At 41.4% G+C, this 25307-nt stretch overlaps 1 protein-coding gene across 1 annotated transcript in view; it reads right to left on the bottom strand.

Annotated features, from left to right (window-relative positions):
- Window positions 1-25307, bottom strand: part of ipo11 (importin 11) — a 237265-nt gene that overhangs the window by 178973 nt on the left and 32985 nt on the right. Inside the window, exon 5 of the mRNA XM_071402543.1 lies at window positions 17445-17648. Within this exon, the coding sequence (XP_071258644.1) occupies window positions 17445-17648 (204 nt within the window). The remainder of the gene's footprint in view (window positions 1-17444; window positions 17649-25307) is intronic.

Here is a 25307-nt window from a genome sequence, read left to right as displayed (position 1 = left end):
TTAAGGCAAGTTATCCAGGTCCTGAGGCAGCAAAGCATCTCCAAACCACCACACTACCGCCACCATGAAACCGAAAGTCAAGCATAAAGTATCACATTAGTAAGACTGCTGAATGTTATTTATTCCGCTCATCCCTCCATTCCGTTTTCAAGCAACAAGGTATGGAATATCAAAGCCCCAAACAAGGTCCCATCCATCCAGACACTCGTTCATCATGGTGAGTTTGTGTGTGTGCCTGTTCCTGACACTCGTTTATCACGCCATGCTCAATCCCTCCTACCTGTCAGTCACAAGATGAACAAAAGGGCCTTCAGAGGATCAGAGAGAAAGAGAGGGGCCAGACCGATGAGAAAAACATGGGGAGAGGTATAAGACAGAGGAGAAAAGATGGCTGGAGAAAAAAGGAGAGGAGGAAGAGGTGTTTAGAGACAGAAATAGGAATAAAAAGAAAAGAGGATTGAGAGAGAGGATGACAGAGAGGAGAAGGACATAATGGGTCTCTGTCATCAATGAATTTGAATGAAGGTAGCCCGCCTGTCGAATAATACATGTATTTGATACAAAAGAGGCCTGTTCCTCCTCTCCACTGAAGGAAAGAAGCCTCATTATTCAAACACTGGCACAGATAAAAGCATTTAATACTTTTTAAGGCCTCTTTCCCAGCCCCACTCAATCTCATTCCGTCGCTCCCTCTTTCATTCTGCAAAAACACAGACTAACATCTCTTCAACCCACCTGCCGCTAACATACACCACCATTCAAATGTTTGGGGTCACTTAGAAATGTCCTTGTTTTTGAAAGAAAAGCATATTTTTGGTCCATTAGAATAACATCAAATTGATCAGAAATACAGTGTAGACATTGTCAATGTTGTAAATGACTATTGTAGCTAGAAACGGCCAATTTGTTAGGCGTACAGAGGCCCATTATCAGCAACAATCAGTCCTGTGTTCCAATGGCACGTTGTGTTAGCCTTTTTAAAATGATAAAATTGGATTAGCTAACTGATCATTAGAAAACCCTTTTGCAAATATGTTAGCACAGCTGAAAACTGTTGTTCTGGATAAAGAAGCAATAAAACTGGCCTTCTTTAGACTAGTTGAGTATCTGGAGCATCAGCATTTGTGGGTTTGATTACAGGCTCAAATTGACCAGAAACAAATAACTTTCTTCTGAAACTCGTCCGTCTATTCTTGTTCTGAGAAATGAAGTCTATTCCATGCGAGAAATTGCAAAGAATCTGAAGATCTCGTACACTGCTGTGTACTACTCCCTTCACAGAACAGCACAAACTGGATCTAACCAGAATAGAAAAATAAGTGGGAGGCCCCGGTGCACAACTGAGCAAGTGGACAAGTACATTAGAGTGTCTAGTTTGAGAAACAGACGCCTCACAAGTCCTCAACTGGAAGCTTCATGACATAGTACCCGCAAAACGGCAGTCTCAACGTCAACAGTGAAGAGGCGACTCCGGGATGCTGGCCTTCTAGGCAGAATTTCAAAGAAAAAGCCATATCTCAGACTGGCCAACAAAAAGAAAAGATTAAGATGGGCTAAAGAACACAGACACTGGACAGAGGAACTCTGCCTAGAAGGCCAGCATCCCGGAGTCGCCTCTTCACTGTTGACGTTGAGACTGGTGTTTTGCGAGTATGTAGATAATCCATTTTATTTTTTAAATCAGCCGCTTCCAGCTACAAAAGTAATTTACAACATTAATGTCTATACTATATTTCTGGTCAATTTGATGTTATTTTAATGGACTTTTTTTTATAGCTTTTCTTTGAAAAAACAAGGACATTGCTAAGTGACCCCAAACTTTTGAATGGTAGTGTATGTATTCAATTGCGCCCATCAGCCACACATACTCTAACAATCAAGGTGTGTGTGTGTGTGTGTGTGTGTGTGTGTGTGTGTGTGTGTGTGTGTGTGTGTGTGTGTGGAAAAGAGAAAGAAAAAACCATGCTGGAGTAAGCTAATTGTCATTGAGAACTTACTTTTCCGGTGCTTCAATTCCCTGTCACACCGTCAAAGAATTATCCACAAATGCTTATATGAAAAAGTAACTTGAGATTGGCATTCAACAAAGTAATTTACTCTTAAAATTAAAGTGCCAAAGAAACACCCATCACACAAGTCAGCACTTTATAGGCTTGATGGAAATGGTGCCAAGGATAAAGTAAAGAATAAATCTATTTCACTCGAAGTAACCAAAACACTACATTTCCTGTATGCCTTTCATGTAATTTATTCCTTCATTCCGTTCAACCACTCTGACATACAGGCATTTTAACAGGCACTGATATTCCCTCCCTATTCTAACATTTACTCCATTAAGATGATTCATGTAGACAATAATCGAGGAGATATTAGGGGTGTAGTGTGCCAGCTTAGGACTATAATCCATCAGTCTTTGCTGACACCCATTATAACACTAATGTTATTGAACTACTCTGGAGGAGCTGGAACTCAAGATGTAATGAATAGGGTTGAAAAATCCCAGGAACATTACCCAAAGCCTCCTCCCTAAATTTGTTTTATTCAATGCTTTCGCACACTCCGCCAACCCGTATGTCCTAGCCGTGTCTGAATACTGATTTAGGAAGGCCACCAAAAATCCTGAAATTTCCATCCCTAACTATAACATTTTCCAACAAGATTGACAGTTCTAAGGGGGCAGAGTTGCAATCTACTGCAGAGATAGCCTGCAGAGTTCTGTCATACTATCCAGGTCTGTGCCCAAACAATTCGAGCTTCTACTTTTAAAAATGTCACCTTTCCAGAAACAAGTCTCTCACCGTTGCCGCTTGTTATAGACCCCCTTCAACCCCCAGCTGTGCCCTGGATACCATATGTGAATTGATTGCCCCCCATCTATCTTCAGAGATTGTACTGTTAGGTGACCTAAACTGGGACATGCTTAACACCCTGGCCGTCCTACAATCTAAGCTAGATGCCCTCAACCTCACACAAATTATCAAGGAACCTACCAGGTACAACCCTAAATCCGTAACCATGGGCACCCTCTTAGATATCATCCTGACCAACTTGCCCTCCAAACACACCTCCGCTGTTTTCAACCAGGATCTCAGCGATCACTGCCTCATTGCCTGCGTGCGTAATGGGTCTGCAGTCAAACGACCACCCCTCATCACAATCAAATGCTCCCTAAAACACTTCAGAAAACACTTCACTTCTGTCATATCCTCACATGGTCTCTCCTATCATTGCTATGCAGACGACACACAATTAATCTTCTCCTTTCCCCCCTCTGATAACCAGGTGGTGAATCGCATCTCTGCATGTCTGGCAGACATATCAGTGTGGATGACGGATCACCACCTCAAGCTGAACCTCGGCAAGACGGAGCTGCTCTTCCTCCCGGGGAAGGACTGCCCGTTCCATGATCTCGCCATCACGGTTGACAACTCCATTGTGTCCTCCTCCCAGAGTGCTAAGAACCTTGGCGTGATCCTGGACAACACCCTGTCGTTCTCAACTAACATCAAGGCGGTGACCCGTTCCTGTAGGTTCATGCTCTACAACATTCGCAGAGTACGACCCTGCCTCACGCAGGAAGCGGCGCAGGTCCTAATCCAGGCACTTGTCATCTCCCGTCTGGATTACTGCAACTCGCTGTTGGCTGGGCTCCCTGCCTGTGCCATTAAACCCCTACAACTCATCCAGAACGCCGCAGCCCGTCTGGTGTTCAACTTTCCCAAGTTCTCTCACGTCACCCCGCTCCTCCGCTCTCTCCACTGGCTTCCAGTTGAAGCTCGCATCCGCTACAAGACCATGGTGCTTGCCTACGGAGCTGTGAGGGGAACGGCACCTCCGTACCTTCAGGCTCTGATCAGGCCCTACACCCAAACAAGGGCACTGCGTTCATCCACCTCTGGCCTGCTCGCCTCCCTACCTCTGAGGAAGTACAGTTCCCGCTCAGCCCAGTCAAAACTGTTCGCTGCTCTGGCACCCCAATGGTGGAACAAACTCCCTCACGACGCCAGGTCAGCGGAGTCAATCACCACCTTCCGGAGACACCTGAAACCCCACCTCTTTAAGGAATACCTAGGATAGGATAAAGTAATCCTTCTAACTCCCCCCCCCCCCTTAAAAGAGTTAGATGCACTATTGTAAAGTGGTTGTTCCACTGGATATCATAAGGTGAATGCACCAATTTGTAAGTCGCTCTGGATAAGAGCGTCTGCTAAATGACTTAAATGTAAATGTAAATGTAGAAAGCAGGCCTTTCTAATCGACCTGGCCCGGGTATCCTGGAAGGATTTTGACCCCATCCCATCAGTAGAAGATGCCTGGTTGCTCTTTAAAAGTGCTTTCCTCACCATCTTAAAAAAGCATGCCCCATTCAAAAAATGTAAAACTAATAACAGATATAGCCCTTGGTTCACCCCAGACTTGACTGCCCTTGACCAGCACAAAAACATCATGTGGCGTTAGCATCGAATAGCCACCGCAATATGCAACTTTTCAGGTAAGTCAGGAACCAATATAAATCAGTCAGTTAGGAAAGCAAAGGCTAGCTTTTTCAAACAGAAATTTGCATCAAGTAGCACTATTTCCAAAACAGCACCTCCTCCCAGCTGCCCACTGCACTGAGGTTAGGAAACACTGTCACCACCGATAAATCTACGATAATCGATCATTTCAATAAGCATTTTCCACGGCTGGCCATGCTTTCCACTTGGCTAACCCTACCCCGGCCAACAGCTCAGCACCCCCTGCAGCAAATTGCAAAAATCACTGAAGTTGGAGTCTTATATCTCCCTCTCTAACTTTAAGCATTAGCTGTCAGAGCAGCTTACCAATCACTGTACCTGTACACAGCCAATCTGTAAATAGCACACCCAACTACCTCATCCCCATATTGTTATTTATTCTCTTGCTCTTTCGCACCCCAATATCTCTACTTGCATATCATCATCTGCACATCTATCACTCCAGTGTTAATGCTAAATTGTAATTATGTCACCTCTATGGCCTATTTATTGCCTCACCTCCCTACTCGTTTACATTTGCACACACTGTACATAGATTATTCTATTGTGTTATTGGTTGTACGTTTGTTTATTCCATGTGTAACTCTGTGTTGTTGTTTTTGTCGCACTGCTTTGCTTTATCTTGGCCAGGTCGCAGTTGTAAATGAGAACTTGTTCTGTCTTATCCGGTGTCCTGTGTGAATTTAAGTATGCTCTCTCTAATTATCTCTCTCTCTCTCTCTCTCTCTCTCGGAGGACCTGAGCCCTAGGGCCATGCCTCAGGACTACCTGGCATGATGACTCCTTGCTGTCCCCAGTCCACCTGGCCGTGCTGCTGCTCCAGTTTCAACTGTTTTGCCTGTGGCTATGGAACCCTGACCTGTTCACCGGACGTGCTACCTGTCCCAGACCTGCTGTTTTCAACTCTCTAGAGACAGCAGGAGCGGTAGAGATACTCTTAATGATCGGCTATGAAAAGCCAACTGACATTTACTCCTGAGGTGCTGACTTGTTGCACCCTCGACAACTACTGTGATTATTATTATTTGACCATGCTGGTCATTTATGAACATTTGAACATCTTGGCCATGTTCTGTTATAATCTCCACCCGGCACAGCCAGAAGAGGACTGGCCACCCCTCATAGCCTGGTTCCTCTCTAGGTTTCTTCCTAGGTTTTGGCCTTTCTATGGAGTTTTTCCTAGCCACCGTGCTTCTACACCTGCATTGCTTGCTGTTTGGGGTTTTAGGCTGGGTTTCTGTACAGCACTTCGAGATATCAGCTGATGTACGAAGGGCTATATAAATACATTTGATCTCAACTGGCCTACCTGGTTAAATAAAAGTTGCAATAAAAAATGTTTAAAAAATCCCAGGTGGAAGATTCCCTGAATCAAGGCTTAATAAACAGCAAATACAGAATCCATCCAGGATCTCTGAAAAACATTGCAATTTGGGGAATATAACTGAATAAGGCGATAATAATAAGTGCAGACCAGGACGGCTCGGTGGGATTGTTGAGGAGGAGCCTCGGCTCGCTCTCCTCTCCCCCGTGCGCCCTTCCTTTCCCTTAAACTTCGTTCTGAATAAGCCAGTCAAGAAACCCAGTGCAGGGATGGACTATTAAGCCTGACATGGAAGGTTATGAGCACATGGAAAAGTGGCATAATAAAAGTATCTAATCCACTCATGAGGGACCTGGAGAGGAGCCGTATAAATAATAAATCCAATCCGTTATTAATATTATGTGAAACCACAGGGGTCTTAAATAAGACTATGTGATATAAACCAATAAAGCAGCCTTCTTTGGTTGAATTACATATTATAAAACAGTTTGTTTGGATCCTGGATGATGATTGGCTGATAGCAGGGAGTTATACACCTCAATCCCCAGGTAACACCTGTTCATTATCAATTCATATCCAGTGTCCTACAGCCTAGCCAGGCAATTCATATACTTAATCTCTCCGGGAAAAAAGCATCTAGACATTATTTCCCCATGCTATGTTGCAGCTATTTCAGCACCACGGAGGGAGTCTCTGCAACTGGGCCCTGTCAAAGATCATCTATTATATTGTCAAGATAATCGAGTGGCCGCTCTACCAATGGAAATACAAGTCCTCAATGATTGAAGGCATGCGAGAACATTCTAGCAAATGAGAGGGCAGATACGCATGTGCACAGCAGTCGTTTTTTATCAAAAGTTCCCAGAATGCCACGTGCATACCCTTATATCAGTACGTTTGTAACAGCCTAAAGTTTACAAAACTTAAATTCGATCAAATAAGCCTCACGTAATTCGACACACCATACAAAAAAAAACGCTTCTCACATGGACAGATTTTGGGCACCTCTTCCTCTCTGGCCGCGCCTAGCTCCACACCAGAGCTCTTAAATGGGTGATATGCCAAACCTGTGGAAAGGACTGTGAGCAACAGATACATATTTGGCAGGAAGAACAAATCCCACTTAGGATTTCTATTGATCCCATGAACTTTTCGCCTAATTTTAGAGATTTGTAAAGTTAATAGTAAACAAAATATGTATTTTCAAGTACGGCTACAGGACTCCTAAATTAAACACCACAAAATTGGTGCCAAACCCCAGGAAGAGGGGGCTAGCATTTGGTTTGCAACATTTGTACTTTGTCTAAACCTTACTGCCTGCCTATCCGACCTGTGCAACAATGTTGCATTTTATTTTTGCAATCTCCACCGTGCGATAGTGAAGAATGAATGTGACGAGACTGACAGCTTCTCTGAGCCAGAGAAATTCATTTATCAGGATCACTATAATGGATAAATTCAAAGAAATGGCAATAGAAACAAAGGTAAAACCAATGAAAATGCATAGTTTGCTGTCATTCCAGCTCCTTGATGTGATTGTGTGTTAGCTTCAGTTGGCTAGCTAGCAAAGGAGAAGTAGCTAGCTTGCTTGGCAACCTTTTTTTGCTTAGAATGTCCATGCCAATAGAATGGAAAACCAGCCAGTTTGGCTAGCAACTTCAGAATAGCAGAACTAATATCAGAATATCTGAACTTTTGACTGGACTATATCCTATGGTGGAAGAATGAAAAAAAATGTACTCAAAATAATGTTGATCGAAAACATGTCATTAACCTTTTTATATATATATATATATATATATATAGATAGATAGATATAGATATATAGATAGGCAACAGTTTTATCAGAACAATAAGGCAATAGACCCAGGAATTATCGTGAACAACACCCTCCTAAGAGCTGTTTCCTCGGCCCTTCGCTTCACTTCAGTAGAGTCCATTAAAGCCTATAAAAGGGCATACAACACTAGTCTGTTTGGGCCTTCTGAATGAGACCCTGGTAGAACTTCTGCTAGGGGCAGGACAATAACAGTATCGCAACGCTCATTCGTATCGTGGCAAAGAAAACAAACACGAAGCGGATTTAACTTCTTTAGGAAAGCAGCCATAATGTTGCAAACGTTATGTTGTCATCCAGAATAACATATTTATTTGTCAAGTTATAATAAATAATATTTTACATACAGCAGGTTTTTAAAGGACCAAATAGTTTGGTCTGCATCGTGTTTACATTTTTGCGAGACTGGTATCGTCCCGCACCTACTTTCTGCAATGAGGAAACATTTCGCAAAGGAAATTTACAGTGGTACAAGTACTATGCAGCAGGTAGCCTCGAGGTTAGAGAGTTGTGCCAGAATCTGGTTTGAATCCCGAAGTTCAATTGCTCCAGGTGTACTTGCAACGATGAACACTTGTATAAGTGTGTAAAAGGACAAATATAAGCATCGCCCAAAGTATTATTATATGCTTAACTCTGTGCAGCAGTCCCCCCCCCCCCGGCTGCGAGACCACTCCACCTCCAGGTGCACCAGGATAATTGGATAATGTATAAATGACTAGAATGTCCTCTACGGTTCCAGAAGCTTCCAGTCCAGTTCTGCATAGTTTTCAAAGCATTAAAAGCCCAAACTAAGCTAGAGTTGGATCATTTTGATATGTATAGGCTATTATATGTCTAATTCATGTCATTACGATGTCATCAAAATTAAAATGTTAAACGCATGATATATTCATAAGCTTAATGGCTCCCATGGTGATAGTAATCTATTGGCCCATTTTCATTCCATTCAAGTCATTAATTTATGAATCATCTGCAAAGCTTTATATAGCATTTCACCCAGTGTGATATTCTTTATTGGTAAAGAACTACTGGTTCTTTACCAAAACCCCAATTCAAAAGACATGCTAAATGGTAACTCTCAACCCCAATTTCAGCCTTTGCTCAAACCCTTCAAATAATAATACATTTAAAAAATGCATTCAGATGAGAAGTTGTGGGTGGGGGGAATTGCTCATAAATATTCATTTTGGGGGTGGGTAAACAGTTGAACCTGACGGCAACACTTTCTTACTAAAGCATACTTCCCAGAAGTCCACTGTCACGCTCTGATGATAAAATGATGTGCATCGAGAGCATATACAGCTCTTGACAGTTAGCTCACAGCGGTAAGGCGGCGAGTTCCTTACATCTATTGCCACTTGTGGTGTAAGTCTGAATCCACCACGGGGCACCTCAATCTTTGAACTGTGGACTCACATTTAACGTGGTAATGTGTTGGGAAGAAAAGTGCAATCATCACCTTGAAAATGAAGATACGGGTCCTCAATTCCATCCAACCCGCATTTCAGTATTTACGCAGTAGCTCTTTTTCCAATGGTCAAATGAACTCATAGCCTACATAATAACTCATAGCCTACATGTGTTTTTTTCTTCGTAAAAGCACATTAGAAGTGTATGAAACGGTAAGCAAAAACATTGAATTTGGTCATATGTTGAAATATGGCTTACTGCTTTTAGAATTTTGTGTAACGTCAGTAGTCTACTCAAGGAAGAATGCAAAATATATTGGCACACTCCACTTACCAAGAACATTGCCAAATAAGGAGCGCCTGTCACCTGCTTTTATAGTAAGCCTTGAGGAAGTACCACCCAGCACATCTAGAAGAGAGTGTATTTCATACCAAACCCTTACCTTGAGATGACGTAATAGAACCTTCTGAAGGTGCCTCGACATCACGATTTCAATGGGAGAGTTGAACCGCTAGGGGCAAAAAGCACTAGACTACTTAAAATACCTTACTACATCACTTTTGACCAACTGTCAAAATGAAGACCAGAATTGACATGTTTCACTATAACTAAGCCTAAAACATCTGATTTTCAAAGATTTTTTTGGTTCATGAAAGTTACTCTTTGTGATTCCTCTCTCATTCTCTCCTCCCTTACACTCTACTCCCTTTCTCCATCTCTCTTAGTAATATTTCCTCCCTGTATCTCATCCTCCTCCTTTCCCCATTCCTCAGTCATTTTCTACCAGCAGCCCACTAGGCAGTCATGTGCAGCTGGCAGAGTGCCAGTGTTTACAGGGAGCAGCCAGTGGCCAATAAAACCGAGAGCCAGTTAATGTCCCATCCATCCATGTGTGTCCAGGTTTCCGTTAGTCGGTAATAGTTAGCTTTTGGCCGATAAAAAAAATTGAAAAGTCGACAAATAAAATTGGTGCCACCCAATTGTCCAGGAGAAGAAAAAATCCCATTGCAAAATAATGCTTTTTAGCCTATTTATTGACGGAAATAGCAGTCGATGGAAACACTTGACTGGTCATGCTTATCGGTCTGTAGGTTAATCTGCATAATTTAGTGTATATTAAATTGGTGTGTGTACATCATATGCATTATGTGTCTTATTTATCACATGCGTACAACATACAGATACAGAGCCTTTGAGCCGAAAATCTGTCAGTGTGGGAGCTGCTGCTACAGCACCTCAAACAGCAAATGAACACATAGGCAACGGAAGGCAGGCCTCATCAGCGCGTCACACAACTTGCAATGAGCTGGAGGCAGCGTGCACTTGGAAAACATACCTAATTGTTTGAAACCTGAACGTTTTACTACATTTTATGAGGCATGCATTACCTTGCTTCAAAGTAGCCAAGCCAAAACCAGACCATATCTGCGGAGGAAATTATTTTAGATAAACGTCCTTTCATTGTCCAAGTGCCAAAGGCATAATCCGAGTCATATTACATTTAGATTTTAGTCATTTAGCAGACACTCTTATTCAGAGCGACTTACAGTAGCAATTAGGGTTAGGTATCTTGCTCAACCTATGCTAGTTGTTGCATATTAGATCTGTCCTCTTTCTAAATGTCTAATGGATATTTTCATCTGTCACATGAGACCGCTAACATGAGCGGTGCGTGTTTTCCCACTAATTTCATTAAGGAACGAACATTCGTGCGTAGCCTACTGCCTTGTGCGCTTAAAATGTGAACAAGCTACACGTTCTGATCTGTTGCATCAGACTCATTGCATTTTACTTTTCTTTTATGTAGCCTAGGCATACCGTTTGTATGAATTTGGGACTGTCCCAGAGTGTATGGAATACCACAACTGTCCCAGAGTGTATGGAATAGGCCATTTTGTTCTCTCCAAGCTGACCAACAGAATAGGTCAAGTTTAATACTATGGGGGATAGTAGATTGATATTGGCTAGTGATTTTTCTGTTCGTTAGCTGAGGAAAAGTAAATGTGGACAGATATTCTAACATCTTCAAAGTGAACATCAGAATCCGGTAAGAAGTACCGCACATCATTGCATCCTTGACTTCTATCAATACGAATGACCATAATCTAAATAGGATTTCTGTCATTCTGAGCACTGTGGGGGGACACCATATGGGTCCAATAAATTTCTCAAATGTCCGGTAAATTAAAACGATTCCAGTCAAATATCCAGCGACACATTTTCCTAACTGAAAACCTGGTACTTGTTTATCAGTCCGTCCAACCTGTCTGTCTGGGAGAACTGAGACACCTGCTTCTCAGCTTCACACACAACTACTGAAAAGGGACAGAGATATGGCTTACATTATTATTATTATTATTATGTATGCCATTAAGCAGACGCTTTTATCTGAATGGACCTATGCGTTCATAATTCTTTTCATGTATATGTGGTCGCATGAATCGAACTCACTACCAACTGAGCTAGAGGACCACACTATGTAGCGAGTGTATAATCCAGGCCTGCAGAGTTACTGTACTGTTACTTTTACTGTTCAGTCTAAAAATCAACCTTCTCAGATCAGTTTGCTCAGCCTCAGCCAACCTGAGGCCAACACCAGAGGACAGGTTAAGTAGGGAGGACTAACTAAAACACTCCTTAACATATTTGAATCATTCAGAGGTAAAAGGCCTTCTTCGAAGCACAGAGCTAGGGCTGGGCGGTATTTTACTCTATACCAGTATTGATGCTTGGATGGGTTTGGGTTAATGCCAACTATTGTATTCTAACTATAGAATTCGAATAATTATTCTATTTCCATGATTTCAACAGTTCAGCCAAGTGTTTTGATCTCAGTTTGATCTAAATTGTAAGTCAAATAACAATTGCAATATTTGGTAAAAATAATGCCTCGAATGTTTTGCCCATATCGTGCGGGACATGCAGAAATTTATGAAATTGCTGAAAATCATTTTTGGTTGAAGTTTGAACAGTATAAAACAATCAAAATGGAGAAAAACCCAATGTAATCACTTACTACTGAAAAAGCTAACGGAGAACTTGTATTACACTGAACAAAAAAAATGAAGGCAACATGTAAAGTGTTACTCCCATGTTCCATGAGCTGAAATAAAACATCCCAGAAATGTTCCATACGCACAAAAAACGTATTTCTCAAATTTTTCACAAATTTGTTTACATCCCTGTTAGTGAGCATTTCTCATTTGCCAAGATGATCCATCCACCTGACATGTGTGGCATATCAAGAAGCTGATTCAACAGCATGATCATTACACAGGTGCACCTTGTGCTGTGGTCAATAAAAGGCAACTCTAAAATGTGCGGTTTTGTCACAACACAATGCCACAGATGTCTCAAGTTTTGAGGGAGGGTGCAATTGGCATGCTGACTGCAGAAATGTCCACCAGAGCTGTTACCAGAGAATGTAATGTTCATTTCTCTACCATAAGCCTCCTCCAACGTAATTTTATAAAATTTGGCAGTACGTCCAACCGGCCTCACAACCTCAGACCACGTGTACGGCGTCGTGTGGGCGAGCAGTTTGTGGATGTCAACGTTGGGAACAGAGTGCCCCATGGTGGCAGTGCAGTTACGGTACGGGCAGGCATAAGCTACGGACAACGATTCAAAAATGCATTTTATCAATGGCAATTTGAATACACAGAAATACCATGAGATCCTGAGGCCCACCGTGACACACATTTTGAATGTATCTGTGACCAACAGATGCATATCTGTATTCCCAGTCATGTGAAATCCATAGATTAGGGCATTATTTATTTATTTAAATCGACTGATTTCCTCAAATGGACTAGAGGTCGACCGCTTATGATTTTTCAACGCTGATACCGATTATTGGAGGACCAAAAAAGCCGATACCGATTAATCGGCCGATTTTTTAAATTTATTTTTGTAATAACGACAATTACAACAATATTGAATGAACACTTATTTTAACTTAATATAATACATCAATAAAATCAATTTAGCCTCAAATAAATAATGAAACATGTTCAATTTGGTTTAAATAATGCAAAAACAAAGAAAGTAAAAGTGCTATATGTGCCATGTAAGAAAGCTAACGTTTAAGTTCCTTGCTCAGAACATGAGAACATATGAAAGCTGGTGGTTCCTTTTAACATGAGTCTTCAATATTATTATTGTTATTATAGGAATTACAGGACTATTTCTCTCTATACCATTTGTATTTCATTAACCTTTGACTATTAGATGTTCTTATAGGCACTTTAGTATTGCCAGTGTAACAGTATAGCTTCCGTCCCTCTCCACACTCCTCCCTGGGCTCGAACCAGGAACACAACGACAACAGCCACCCTCGAAGCAGCGTTACTGATGAAGGAATTTGTTTCCTAAATGTTCGTTAACCAATTTAATTATAACAATGCAAACACTCTGTCCGTTTATAAGAATTTATAAGATTCTTATTTGCATAAAATAGACAGAGACCCGTGTTCAAATTAATCAATAGTGTTTATTCTCGAGATTCTCGAGATCTCCCCTCCAAAAAACCATGTACCTCACATTATATATTACAAACAGCGTCATAGAGTCCCTCCCCTTCCGACTAGGACAAAGCTGATCAAAAGTTAATTCCAACACACATACATTACACACAATATCTGAATTATCTCCTGAAATCTCTCCTCAGTTTATTACCACTTAGCTGACAGTTCCAGTCCCCCCACAGATACAGAAAACCCAGAGCGGCTTGAGCTGTCTTCCATTATCTCCACAGAGTTATAGCTTAGTGGTTCAAACATAGGTTAATGATCCACTTAGTTTTCTTTAGGCACACACACAGACATTCCTTTCTACCTCCCTACATGCTACCTAACCTCTAATCCTAATGGTTAAGTTTCTGGGTAGAATTAATTAAACATTTATCTTAAACATTGATAAAATATCCTAACAGTTACCCATGCAGAGCAAGGGGAACAACTACTCCAAGTCTCAGAGCGAGTGACGTTTGAAACAGTCTTAGCGCGCACCCCGCTAACTAGCTAGCCATTTCACATCGGTTACACGAGCCTAATCTCGGGAGATGATAGGCTTGAAGTCATAAACAGCGCAATGCTTGACGCACAACGAAGAGCTGCTGGCAAAACGCACGAAAGTGCTGTTTGAATGAATGCTTACGAGCCTGCTGCTGCCTACCACCGCTCAGTCAGACTGCTCTATCAAATCATAGACTTAGTTATAACATAATAACACAGAATTACGAGCCTTAGGTCATTAATATGGTCGAATCCGGAAACTATCATCTCGAAAACAAGACGTTTATTCTTTCAGTGAAATACGGAACCGTTCCATATTTTATCTAAGGGGTGGCATCCATTAGTCTAAATATTCCTGTTACATTGCACAACCTTCAATGTTATGTCATAATTAAGTAAAATTCTGGCAAATTAGGCGGCCCAAACTGTTGCATATACACTGACTCTGCGTGCAATGAACGCAAGAGAAGTGACACAATTTCACCTGGTTAATATTGCCTGCTAAACCTGGATTTCTTTTAGCTAAATATGCAGGTTTAAAAATATATACTTCTGTGTATTGATTTTAAGAAGGGCATTGATGTTCATGGTTAGGTACACATTGGAGCAACGATACGCTCCGCATCGATTATATGCAACTCAGGACACGCTAGATAAAATAGTAATATCATCAAACATGTGTAGTTAACTAGTGATTATGATTGATTGATTGATTGTTTTTTATAAGATAAGTTTAATGCTAGCTAGCAACTTACCTTGGCTTACTGCATTCTCGTAACAGGCGGGCTCCTCGTGGAGTGCAATGAGAGGCAGGTGGTTAGAGCGTTGGACTAGTTAACTGTAAGGTTGCAAGATTGAATTCCCCGCGCTGACAAGGTGAAAATCTGTCGTTCTGCCCCTGAACGAGGCAGTTAACCCACCGTTCCAAGGACGTCATTGAAAATAAGAATGAGTTCTTAAACTGACTTGCCTAGTTAAATAAAGATTAAATAAAGGTGTAAAAAAATATATTTTAAAAATCGGCCAAATCGTGTCCAAAAATACCGATTTCTGATTGTTATGAAAACTTGAAATCGGCCCAAATTAATCGGCCATTCCGATTAATCGGTCTACCTCTAATATGGACCGTAACTCAGTAAAACCTTTGAAGTTGTTGCATGTTACGTTTACATTTTTGTTCAGTATATTTCAAAACATAAAATATCAAACAAATCCCCCACCCCCCCATTTTTATTTTTTTTAACATGATATAAGACTTGGGCCATATCGCCCAGACCTACAAAGGTGAAAAAATTCACAGGGGAAATTGAAATTGGATACGATTCATTATCGATGAATGTGGAGCTCTGGCTGCCCAATGCCAAACACTACATACTGGTGTTTGAGGAAGAGGGAAGTTCAGAGACTTAATGTCAGGCAATAATATGGAGGTATACTTCATTACTAAGACTGTCTCAGGGCAGTAGCTCTCAATGGTAGCATCAAATCCTTTCTGGGAGTATCAAAACGTTGGTCCACCCTTATAGATTGGGTTTAAGTCAATAGTTCTGACCGGATTACTCACCAAGGATATAGAAAAACAGCATAACATTTGTGTATCTTAAAAATGAACGTCTGTTTTATTCAAAATGGACAGACAAAAAGATTAGAACTTGAATCAATCATTGTAACAAGGACTCTTGTCTCTCCTACTATAGTCTTTAACTCTGGTAAAAAAAACTATTAGTGTTTCAGTTGGACTTGTTTTTTGTCTGTTTCCTGGTGTTTTCTATGAGCCACCGCGTTGACACTGGGTTGTGCGGAGGATAGCTGTGTTTGTTGATGGGCCATTTAGTACTGAAATCATCATCACTGCCCGCATCATTAAAAAACCTCCGTTTAAATGAGTCTCTGAAAGACTGCCCACACAGCCCACAGTCTGACCCCACGCCTTATGTATTTTGTATCATTTTATATGCTGAGGACTTATCGTCTTTAAAAAACATGGAGGGGAAATGGTGTTACTTCAGAGTTTGAGCATCTGTACACACACAAACACACTGCAGAGAAGTCAGCACACAGCTAAACAGAGACACCCAGAGGACAAGGCTGGCACAGCACGTGCATCAAACCGAGGAAGAGAGCAGCAGGGATGGACAGGCGGAGAAAGGAAATACAATTGAGAACTACAGAGAATTAATGTACGAGAGAAATACAGTGCCCTTAGAAATATTCAGACCCCTTGACTTAATCCACATTTTGTTGCGTTAAAGCCTGAATTCAAAATGAATTAAATGTTTTTTTCTCATGTATAACAATACCCCATAATGACAAAGTGAAAACATGTTGTTTTTAGAAACTTGAGCAAATTTACTGAAAACTAAACAGAAATATCTCATTTACACCCCGAAGTCAATACATGTTAGATTCACCTTTAGCAGCGATTAACGCTGTGCGTCTTTCTGGGTAAGTCTCTAAGAGCTTTGCACACCTGGATTGTACAATATTTACACATTCTTTCAAAAAATTCTTCAAGGACCGTCAAGTTAGTCGTTGATCATAACTAGACAGTCATTCCAATGTCGCGCCATAGATTTAAAAGCTGATTTAAGTCAAAACTGTAACTAGGCCACTCAGGAACATTCAATGTCATCTTGGTAAACAACTCCAGTGTATAGAGAGATACAGAAAGAGAGAGAGACACTCACATGGGAGTGTTTGACCTTTAGGCCATGCTCTCCCGAACCACAACAGGGTTTGTACATCCTGGTACACCGCAAGCCTGTATCTTTGTAGTGACAGTGTATTGATACATCATCCAAAGTGTAATTAATAACTTCACCATGCGCAAAGGGATATTCAATGTCCGCTTTTTATTTTTATCCATCTTCCAATAGGTGGCCTTCTTTGCGAAGCATTGGAAAACCTCCCTGGTCTTTGTGGTTGAATCTGTGTTTGAAATCCACTGCTCGACTGAGGTACCTTACAGATAATTGTATGTGTGGGGTACAGAGATGTAGTCATAAGGCTTGCCATAACAAAGGGGTTGAATACTTATTGACTCGAGACATTTCAGATTTCCATTTTTAATTAATTTGTAAATATTTCATTTTGACATTATGAAGTATTGTGTGTAGGCAGGTGACACAAAATCTCTATTTCATCCATTTTAAATTCAGGCTGTAACACACAAATGTGGAAAAGGTCAAGGGATGTGAATACTTTCTGAAGGCACTAAGTGTTTAGACTCACAAAGACAGACAGGAAGAAAGAAAAAAAAGAGGGAAAGTAAAGAAAAAGGGAAAGTGGAGAGAGAAAAAGAGGGAGAGAGAACGAGATGTAGCGACGGGAGTCCTTACGTCTTGAAACAATCGTTTGTCCTGGGCCAGGCGCTTGGAGGCCAGGGTCTTGGTGACGTGGTAGAAGGTGAGCAGAGCCCTGTGCTGCTGCAGCCCGTCCTGACCCTTCACTGACTCGAGCAGGATGGGTATCAGCTCTGGCCACTGGCGGGGACAGTCCAAACGGGCCACCTTGGCTATCAGCACTGCTATCTGGGTGGCTATCTGTTCATACAGGAAACATATACAATAGGTTAAACATTATTAGAATAATAATCAGGAATGTTTTCGGATATCCGGATAGTCAAAACACAAGCATTGAAGAATTTTTTTGTGCAACTTCAATGGGGACTTGCTCTCTGCTTGTGCCCCTCCCCCACAGACAAGTGGGGGAGGGGCACAAGAGGAGCAGGTGTCCGACATGGACGGAGAAAGAGAGCAAGTAGCCAAACCGACTCGCAAAAGTTAGAGTTGTTGCTGCTACAGGTTATCTATAATCTCATCTGGTAGTGTCTGTCTTGACTGCATCAAATCGATGTAAAGAAGCTAGCTACCTACACTAGCCAACTAAATTAGTTAGCCAGCAAGGCTAACTGAGGCGATTTTGCTGCGCTCCACGCGTCCTTGTCTACAACAACTAACCAACAGATGCATATCTATATTCCCAGTCATGTGAAAGACATAGAGTAGGGCCTAATGAATTTATTTGCATTGACTGCTTTCCTTAAATTAACTGCAACTCCGTGAAATCTTTGAAATTGTTACATGTTGCGTTTATATTTTTGTTTAGTGTATAAAAATCACGATCTTCCTGATTAACACTAGTTCCTAACTTTTAAAATAACTGGGCTCTCCCATGATTACTGTAGATATGGAACACCGGCAGCAGACACACTGGCTAGTGGCTACTAAGACACACCGTGTTCGATCAGCAGAGAAAACCGTTTCCAGTTAGCAGCAAATCAGTGCTAGTATGTTTGAATGGCCATTACGGTAGCAGGTTTGCCAGCATGCTGATGAAGTTGTACTGCACCAAAGTTATGGGACTGTTGTCAGAAATACTGACAAATAATCACAAAATTCCTTAGCTAGATGGCTGGTGCACTCGAATGTGTGGATAAGCCACTGGGAGTAAACGGATACCGGACTGCACTTTGGTCAAAGAGTGATGACAGACACAGAAGCCCAGTCGAGGATTTTAATGATGCAACAGAGTATACATGTAGTCTGTGTACAGAGGGAAACGGGATAAAATAAATCGAAAATTACTACAATGTAAATCCAATAAACAATATATTAAATGTCAGAAATCTCTATACACAATAAGAGAAAAATAACAGCATAATTCCTCTCAGGAGAAGTAACATTACAGTTACAACAACTGGTAGGCTAATCACAATTGTACAAAATAGTAGAACTGGTGAAGAAAGTTACTCCTCTACATACAAATATCTTGTATTTACAGATAACAGCAGCAACATTATAAAAGTGACATTTGGTAAAAAACGCACAAATATCCCTGCAAATTAAAACTGTCTGATCTCCACGAAAGCCAACCGAACTGAGAAATAAGTTTAATTTCTATACTAACAATTGGCTGCCATGGTGAATAATCCAATAATAAACTGGTAGAACACATGAAAGGAAACAAAAAGAATTCACCGGAATCTCTAAATGAAAAAAACATGTAGATCAATAAAATGTTCTGGTACATCAAATTACATTTAGATGATTCTAAATTCAAATCTAATGGGCTTTAATCCATCCACACCAGAATTAGTGTAACCAATTCAAACTTATTAAAAGCCTCCATCTTCCTTTCTACGAAGTTCGGTCTGTGTCCTCATGGTGGGCATCAGCTCCACCAGTTGTACCCCAATGTGTCTGTAGGGCAGTGCCATCGGAGTCCTAACGTGGGCTCTTCAGGGTCCACACGGTCTTGGGAGAGCCACAGATCTTGCTTCTTTAGGGAGATGCTCAACACCAGCTGGGACATTACTCGCCCATTGACTTATCTCAAATCCTTCTGTGGCAAGCTGAGTCATTGACTTGTTCACCAGCTGGCGTGCTTCCTGGTATTCAGGGAGGCTATGCAGGCAATTGTCGACTTAGAAGGCATGTTCCACCATCTGTAGCACATCCTCATTACAATCATTATGATCGCGCACATGTTGCTGCAAGGCGAATGTGGCGGAGAAGAGGCTGCAGGTTGTGCCAGAAGGAAGCACCTGTCATTCATAGACGATTGAGGTCATCTGAACGGGAGATGGTGGAAGTGAACAGGCACCGTTGTTCCTTGCTGGAACTGGACAGGAAGTTAGAAGGTCCTTGGAGTGCCCAACGAAGTCTTGTGTTGACTGCAACAGGTTCACCTTAAGGGCCCATGCACACCGGTTCCATCTGCGTTAAGAAGTGGGGGTGATCTGAACCAATCAGGACCAGGGGACTGGCCTTGGTGAAGGTCGTCTGACGAAACCAAAATGTAACTCTTTGGCCTGAATGCAAAGCATCACGTCTGATGAAACCAGGCACCGCTCATCACCTGGCCAACACCATTCCTACGGTGAAGCATGGTGGTGCAACATCATGCTGTGGGGATGATTTTCAGCAGCAGGTAGTGGGAGACAAGTCAGGATCAAGGGAAAGATGAACAGAGCAAAGTACAGAGAGATCCTTGATGAAAACCTGTTACATAGTGCTCAGGACCTCAGACTGGGGTGAAGGATCACCTTCCAACAGGACAATGACCCTAAGCATACAGCCGAGACAACGCAAGCATGGCTTCGGGACAAGTCTCTGAATGCCCTAGAGTGGCCCAGCCAGAGCCCGGACTTGAACCTGATCAATCATCTCTGGAGAGACCTGAAAATAGCTGTGCATCGACGCGCCCAATCCAACCTGACAGAGCTTGAGAGGATCTGCAGAGAAGAATGGGAGAAACTCCCCAAATACAGGTGCGCTAAGCTTGTAGCGTTATACCCAAGAAGACTCGAGGCTGTAAATTGCTGCCAAAGGTGCTTCAACAAAGTACTGAGTAAAGGGTCTGAATACTTATGTAAATGTGATATTTTTTTTAATAAATTTGCAAACATTTCTAAAAACCCGTTTTTGCTTTGTCATTGTGGGAATTTGACATTTGAGAAACATGGATAAACGTCGAATTCTGACGTCAGACAGAGCTGGTAGGTTCTACATGCAATGTCTTAAACGCTTTGAACGAATCATCACCTTAGAAAGCGCTGTCCATTTCGTTGCGTTTGGCTTTCAAAGAACATCCACAATTACCATGGTTTTCCACTCAGTTTCAAACAGTTGTTGAACTTTTTCTTCAAATTGATCATCACAGTGAGGTCCAAAAATGTAGCCTAACTGAGTTTTAAAAGCATGCTACCGTTTTGATATGTGTTTGATGTGATTTTCAATAGCATTTGCATCGATGTCAGAGTGGTTGGAGGGGACAATAGAGCACTGAGTACTAGGCCATTTGTGACCCAATGGTCGTTCACAAGTTGGGTACTACCAACGCATGTTCAAAGGTAACGTGAAATTTGACTGTGGTCATGACTCATGACTGACGGTGTGGTGGTGACCGTATTAGGTTAATTTGCTAAAATTTGCGGAATAAAATCTGGGGCGTGTGTATTTTTGTTAGTCACCATGCATCTTATTTATCACACGCACACAGCATACAGAAACTATTTTGAGCTGAATATTATTTGCCAGACAGTGCTAGAGCTGCTTCTGCAGATCCTCAGCATGTTGTTGCTCGAGTGAAACATGCTTTTATAAGCCCAGTCACTGCACAACAATTCTAAATGCAATTGCGGTATATAAACTGTTTTGATGGCCAAGCTAAACAAAGAAAATTGGTAATTGAAGTGCGCATCCCATTCATCATTTAAATTCATAGGCAAGGTAGGCAGGCTAACAGAGCGTCACCCACCACTTTGCAATGTGAGCTGGACGAAGCATGCATTTTGAAAACATACTTAATTGTTTGAAAGCTGAACGTTTTACTTCATATTATGAGGCATTTCTTACCTTGCTTCAAAGTAGCCTAGGCTAAATCCAACCAGAGAAACATTGACAATTATTTTAAAGACTTCCTCATTTGCCATCCATTGAAACCAGCATTTCTCTCCTGTTCTATTGGTTTTCATGTCAACTTTCTTTAGTTGTCCAGCAGCTGAAGGCAAATCCTAGTCATATTAGCAAGCCATCCTAGTTGTTGCATCTTTAGATTTGTTTAGTTTCTAAGTGAGATTTTCATATCTGTCACATATGGAACCGCTCTCATCAGGTGCACTGTTTAGAATGTTTTCCTGCAAATTGGAAAATGTTTGAAAATGAAGTTTTATTCGCTGCTTCATTGCAGGAGATGCATGTTCTATTAAGATGAATTGCCATAATCTAAATGTGACTCCAACCCCATCATTAAGTTTGCTCGTGAAACGAAGGTGGTAGGTCTGATCAGGACAACAACCGCTCCCTCAATGCCTTCAAAACAAAGGAGCTGATTGTGTACTACAGGAAACGGAGGGCCAAGCACGCCCCCATTCACATTGACGGGGCTGTAGTGGAGCAGGTCGACAGCGTCAAGTTCCTGGGTGTCGAGGGGGTTGGAGGGGCGAAATGTGAGACTGACGTGTTTTCCGTTTGCTCCCACAGTATTCTTAAAGTTAATGTGAATTTTGCAGCAAAACTGTAGTTATTTTCAAATATTCGTTTGATGATCCCTTTCCGTAAAAACCAAGACTACTTTGCTTTCGAATGTCAGCATGTCGACGAAACATAAGGCCAAAAACATGACTTTGAGAAAACCCGGCCTACAAGACCCACTTATCAAGACCCACTTATCAACACCCTCTCCGGAGTCTGAGGGCCCGGAGACACACACTTTACCCGGGGGTACGGCTTGGCCTGGCGGCGCTGAAATTAACAATCGGGGCCATCAAACTGCAAAGCTCTGAGATGAAATGAAATGAAAACGGAGGTAGTTGCTACAATTGAGGCCCAAATACAGGAGGTTTCTGATACTTTAAAAGCAGATCTAACCATCCTGTGGAACGAGACGGTGCCAGCAATCACATCACTCAAAACAACAGAGTTGCACACTACAACGATTGCAGCCCTGGAAACCTCTGCTACCAATGTCTCCAAACGACTACTACAGGACCATCCAGGTGTGAAGTATGGACTGTGATTCCCGGCCCGTCTACGGCTTTCTCATGATGGTAAACACTACACATTTGATTCTCCGGATGAGGCTATGGCTCACATTCAACGTCACATCAAGAAGTCTTGAATTTGCCCAAAGATCAGCAACTGTTGCTTGCGAAATGTGGATAGTAAGTAAGTAGCCCACCTGTGGTACAACTATGTTTAGTTATAACGTACTATTCTTGTACAGTTGGGGAGTTGGCGAACCCACTCAAGCCTATTTGATGTGATCTAATGTTTTGATCATATAATGTGCTTGCCTTACAAGCATTCAGTCATATTAATTTCATTGTATTAAGGTTTTACTTAACTCCTTTGTTTCCAGGCTGTCTCATTCACCTATTTTGTTTGTTTACATAGTGCCTTCAGTGACTCAAAATATTTTTTGGTATTGGTTTACTGCATCCGTTTATACCGACCCAATAAACAGAAAATGTTCCGAGGCTACACGTTTTTGGGGGTCTTCAATTCAATTTTAAAGGTTTTCAATGTAATTTATGCCCAGCAAACTTTCAACGTTGCACACACATATTTTTTTGGTCTTGGCTGTAAGTTGTCTTATTGTCTAACCAGACAATTATTATTTTTTAATCGTCTTACTACGATTTGCCTACTTCAAATTAGGTTTTTGGTTGAGAGCCTTGATACATTTTCTCTCTCAATGCCTGTTATAAGACTGGGAATATAATTGTATTATCTACAAGTGGTGTGCTTTTGTAATTTCGATTGCGCACTTTGTTTTTTTTCTCTTTTTGCTGCTTGATCCACTAACACAAAACACGACTTTAACCTGTTATGCAAGGGGGCAGTATTTTCACATCCGGATGAAAAGCGTGCCCAGAGTAAACTGCCTGCTACTCAGGCCCAGAAGCTAGGATATGCATATTATTAGTATATTTGGATAGAAAACACTCTGAAGTTTCTAAAACTGTTTGAATGATATCTGTGAGTATAACAGAACTCCTATTGCAGGCAAAAACCTGAGAAAAATCCAACCAGGAAGTGGGAAATCTGAGGTTTGTAGTAGAGGTCGACCGATTAATCGGAATGGCCGATTAATTAGGGCGATTTCAAGTTTTCAGAACAATCTGAAATCATATATTTGTTAAAAAATGTACACCTTTATTTAACTAGGCAAGTCAGTTAAGAACACATTCTTATTTTCAATGATGGCCAAGGAACGTTGGGTTAACTGCCTCGTTCAGGGGCAGAACTACAGATGTTTACCTTGTCAGCTCAGGGATTCAATCTTGCAACCTTACGGTTAACTAGTCCAATGCTCTAACCACCTGCCTCATGAGGAGCCTGCCTGTTACGCGAATGCAGTAAGAAGCCAAGGTAAGTTGCTAGCTAGCATTAAACTTATCTTATAAAAAACAATCAATCAATCATAATCACTAGTTATAACTACACATGGTTGATGATATTACTAGTTTATCTAGCGTGTCCTGCGTTGCATATAATCGATGCGGTGCACATTCGCAAAAAAGGACTGTCGTTGCTCCAACGTGTACCTAACCATAAACATCAATGCCTTTCTTAAAATCAATACACAGAAGTATATATTTTTAAACCTGCATATTTAGCTAAAAGTAATCCAGGTTAGTAGGCAATATTAACCAGGTGAAATTGTGTCACTTCTCTTGCGTTCATTGAACGGAGAGTCAGGGTATATGCAACAGTTTGTGCCGCCTGGCTCATTGTGAACTAATTTGCCAGAATTTTGCGTAATTATGACATAACATTGAAGGTTGTGCAATGTAACAGGAATATTTAGACTTATGGATGCCACCCCTTAGATAAAATATGGAACGGTTCCGTATTTCACTGAAAGAATAAACGTCTTGTTTTCGAGATGATAGTTTCCGGATTCGACCATATTAATGACCTAAGGCTCGTATTTCTGTGTGTTATTATGTTATAATTAAGTCTATGATTTGATTGAGCAGTCTGACTGAGCGATGGTAGGCACCAGCAGGCTCGTAAGCATTCATTCAAACAGCACTTTCGTGCGTTTTGCCAGCAGCTCTTCGCAATGCTTCAAGCATTGCGCTGTTTATGACTTCAAGCCTATCAACTCCCGAGATTAGGCTGGTGTAACCGATGTGAAATGGCTAGCTAGTTAGCGGGGTGCGCTCTAATAGCGTTTCAAACGTCACTCGCTCTGAGACTTGGAGTAGTTGTTCCCCTTGCTCTGCATGGGTAACGCTGCTTCGAGGGTGGCTGTTGTCGACGTGTTCCTGGTTCGAGCCCAGGTAGGAGCGAGGAGAGGGACGGAAGGTATATGAAATAATAATCGTAGAGAGAGAAATAGTCCTATAATTCCTATAATAACTACAACCTAAAAATTCTTACCTGGGAATATGGAAGACTCATGTTAAAAGGAACCACCAGCTTTCATATGTTCTCATGTTCTGAGCAAGGAACTTAAACTAGCTTTCTTTTTTTTAGCTTTCTTACATGGCACATATAGCACTTTTACTTTCTTTGTTTTTGCATTATTTAACCAAATTGAACATGTTTCATTATTTATTTGAGGCTAAATTGATTTTATTGATGCATTATATTAAGTTAAAATAAGTGTTCATTCAGTATTGTTGTAATTGTCATTATTACAACAAGAAAATATACATATTAAAAATCGGCCGATTAATCGGTATCGGC

This window comes from Salvelinus alpinus, chromosome 5 (genome assembly GCF_045679555.1).
Source record: "Salvelinus alpinus chromosome 5, SLU_Salpinus.1, whole genome shotgun sequence".
NCBI classification, from domain to species: Eukaryota; Metazoa; Chordata; class Actinopteri; order Salmoniformes; family Salmonidae; genus Salvelinus; species Salvelinus alpinus.
This window is presented reverse-complemented; position numbering and strand designations above follow the sequence as displayed.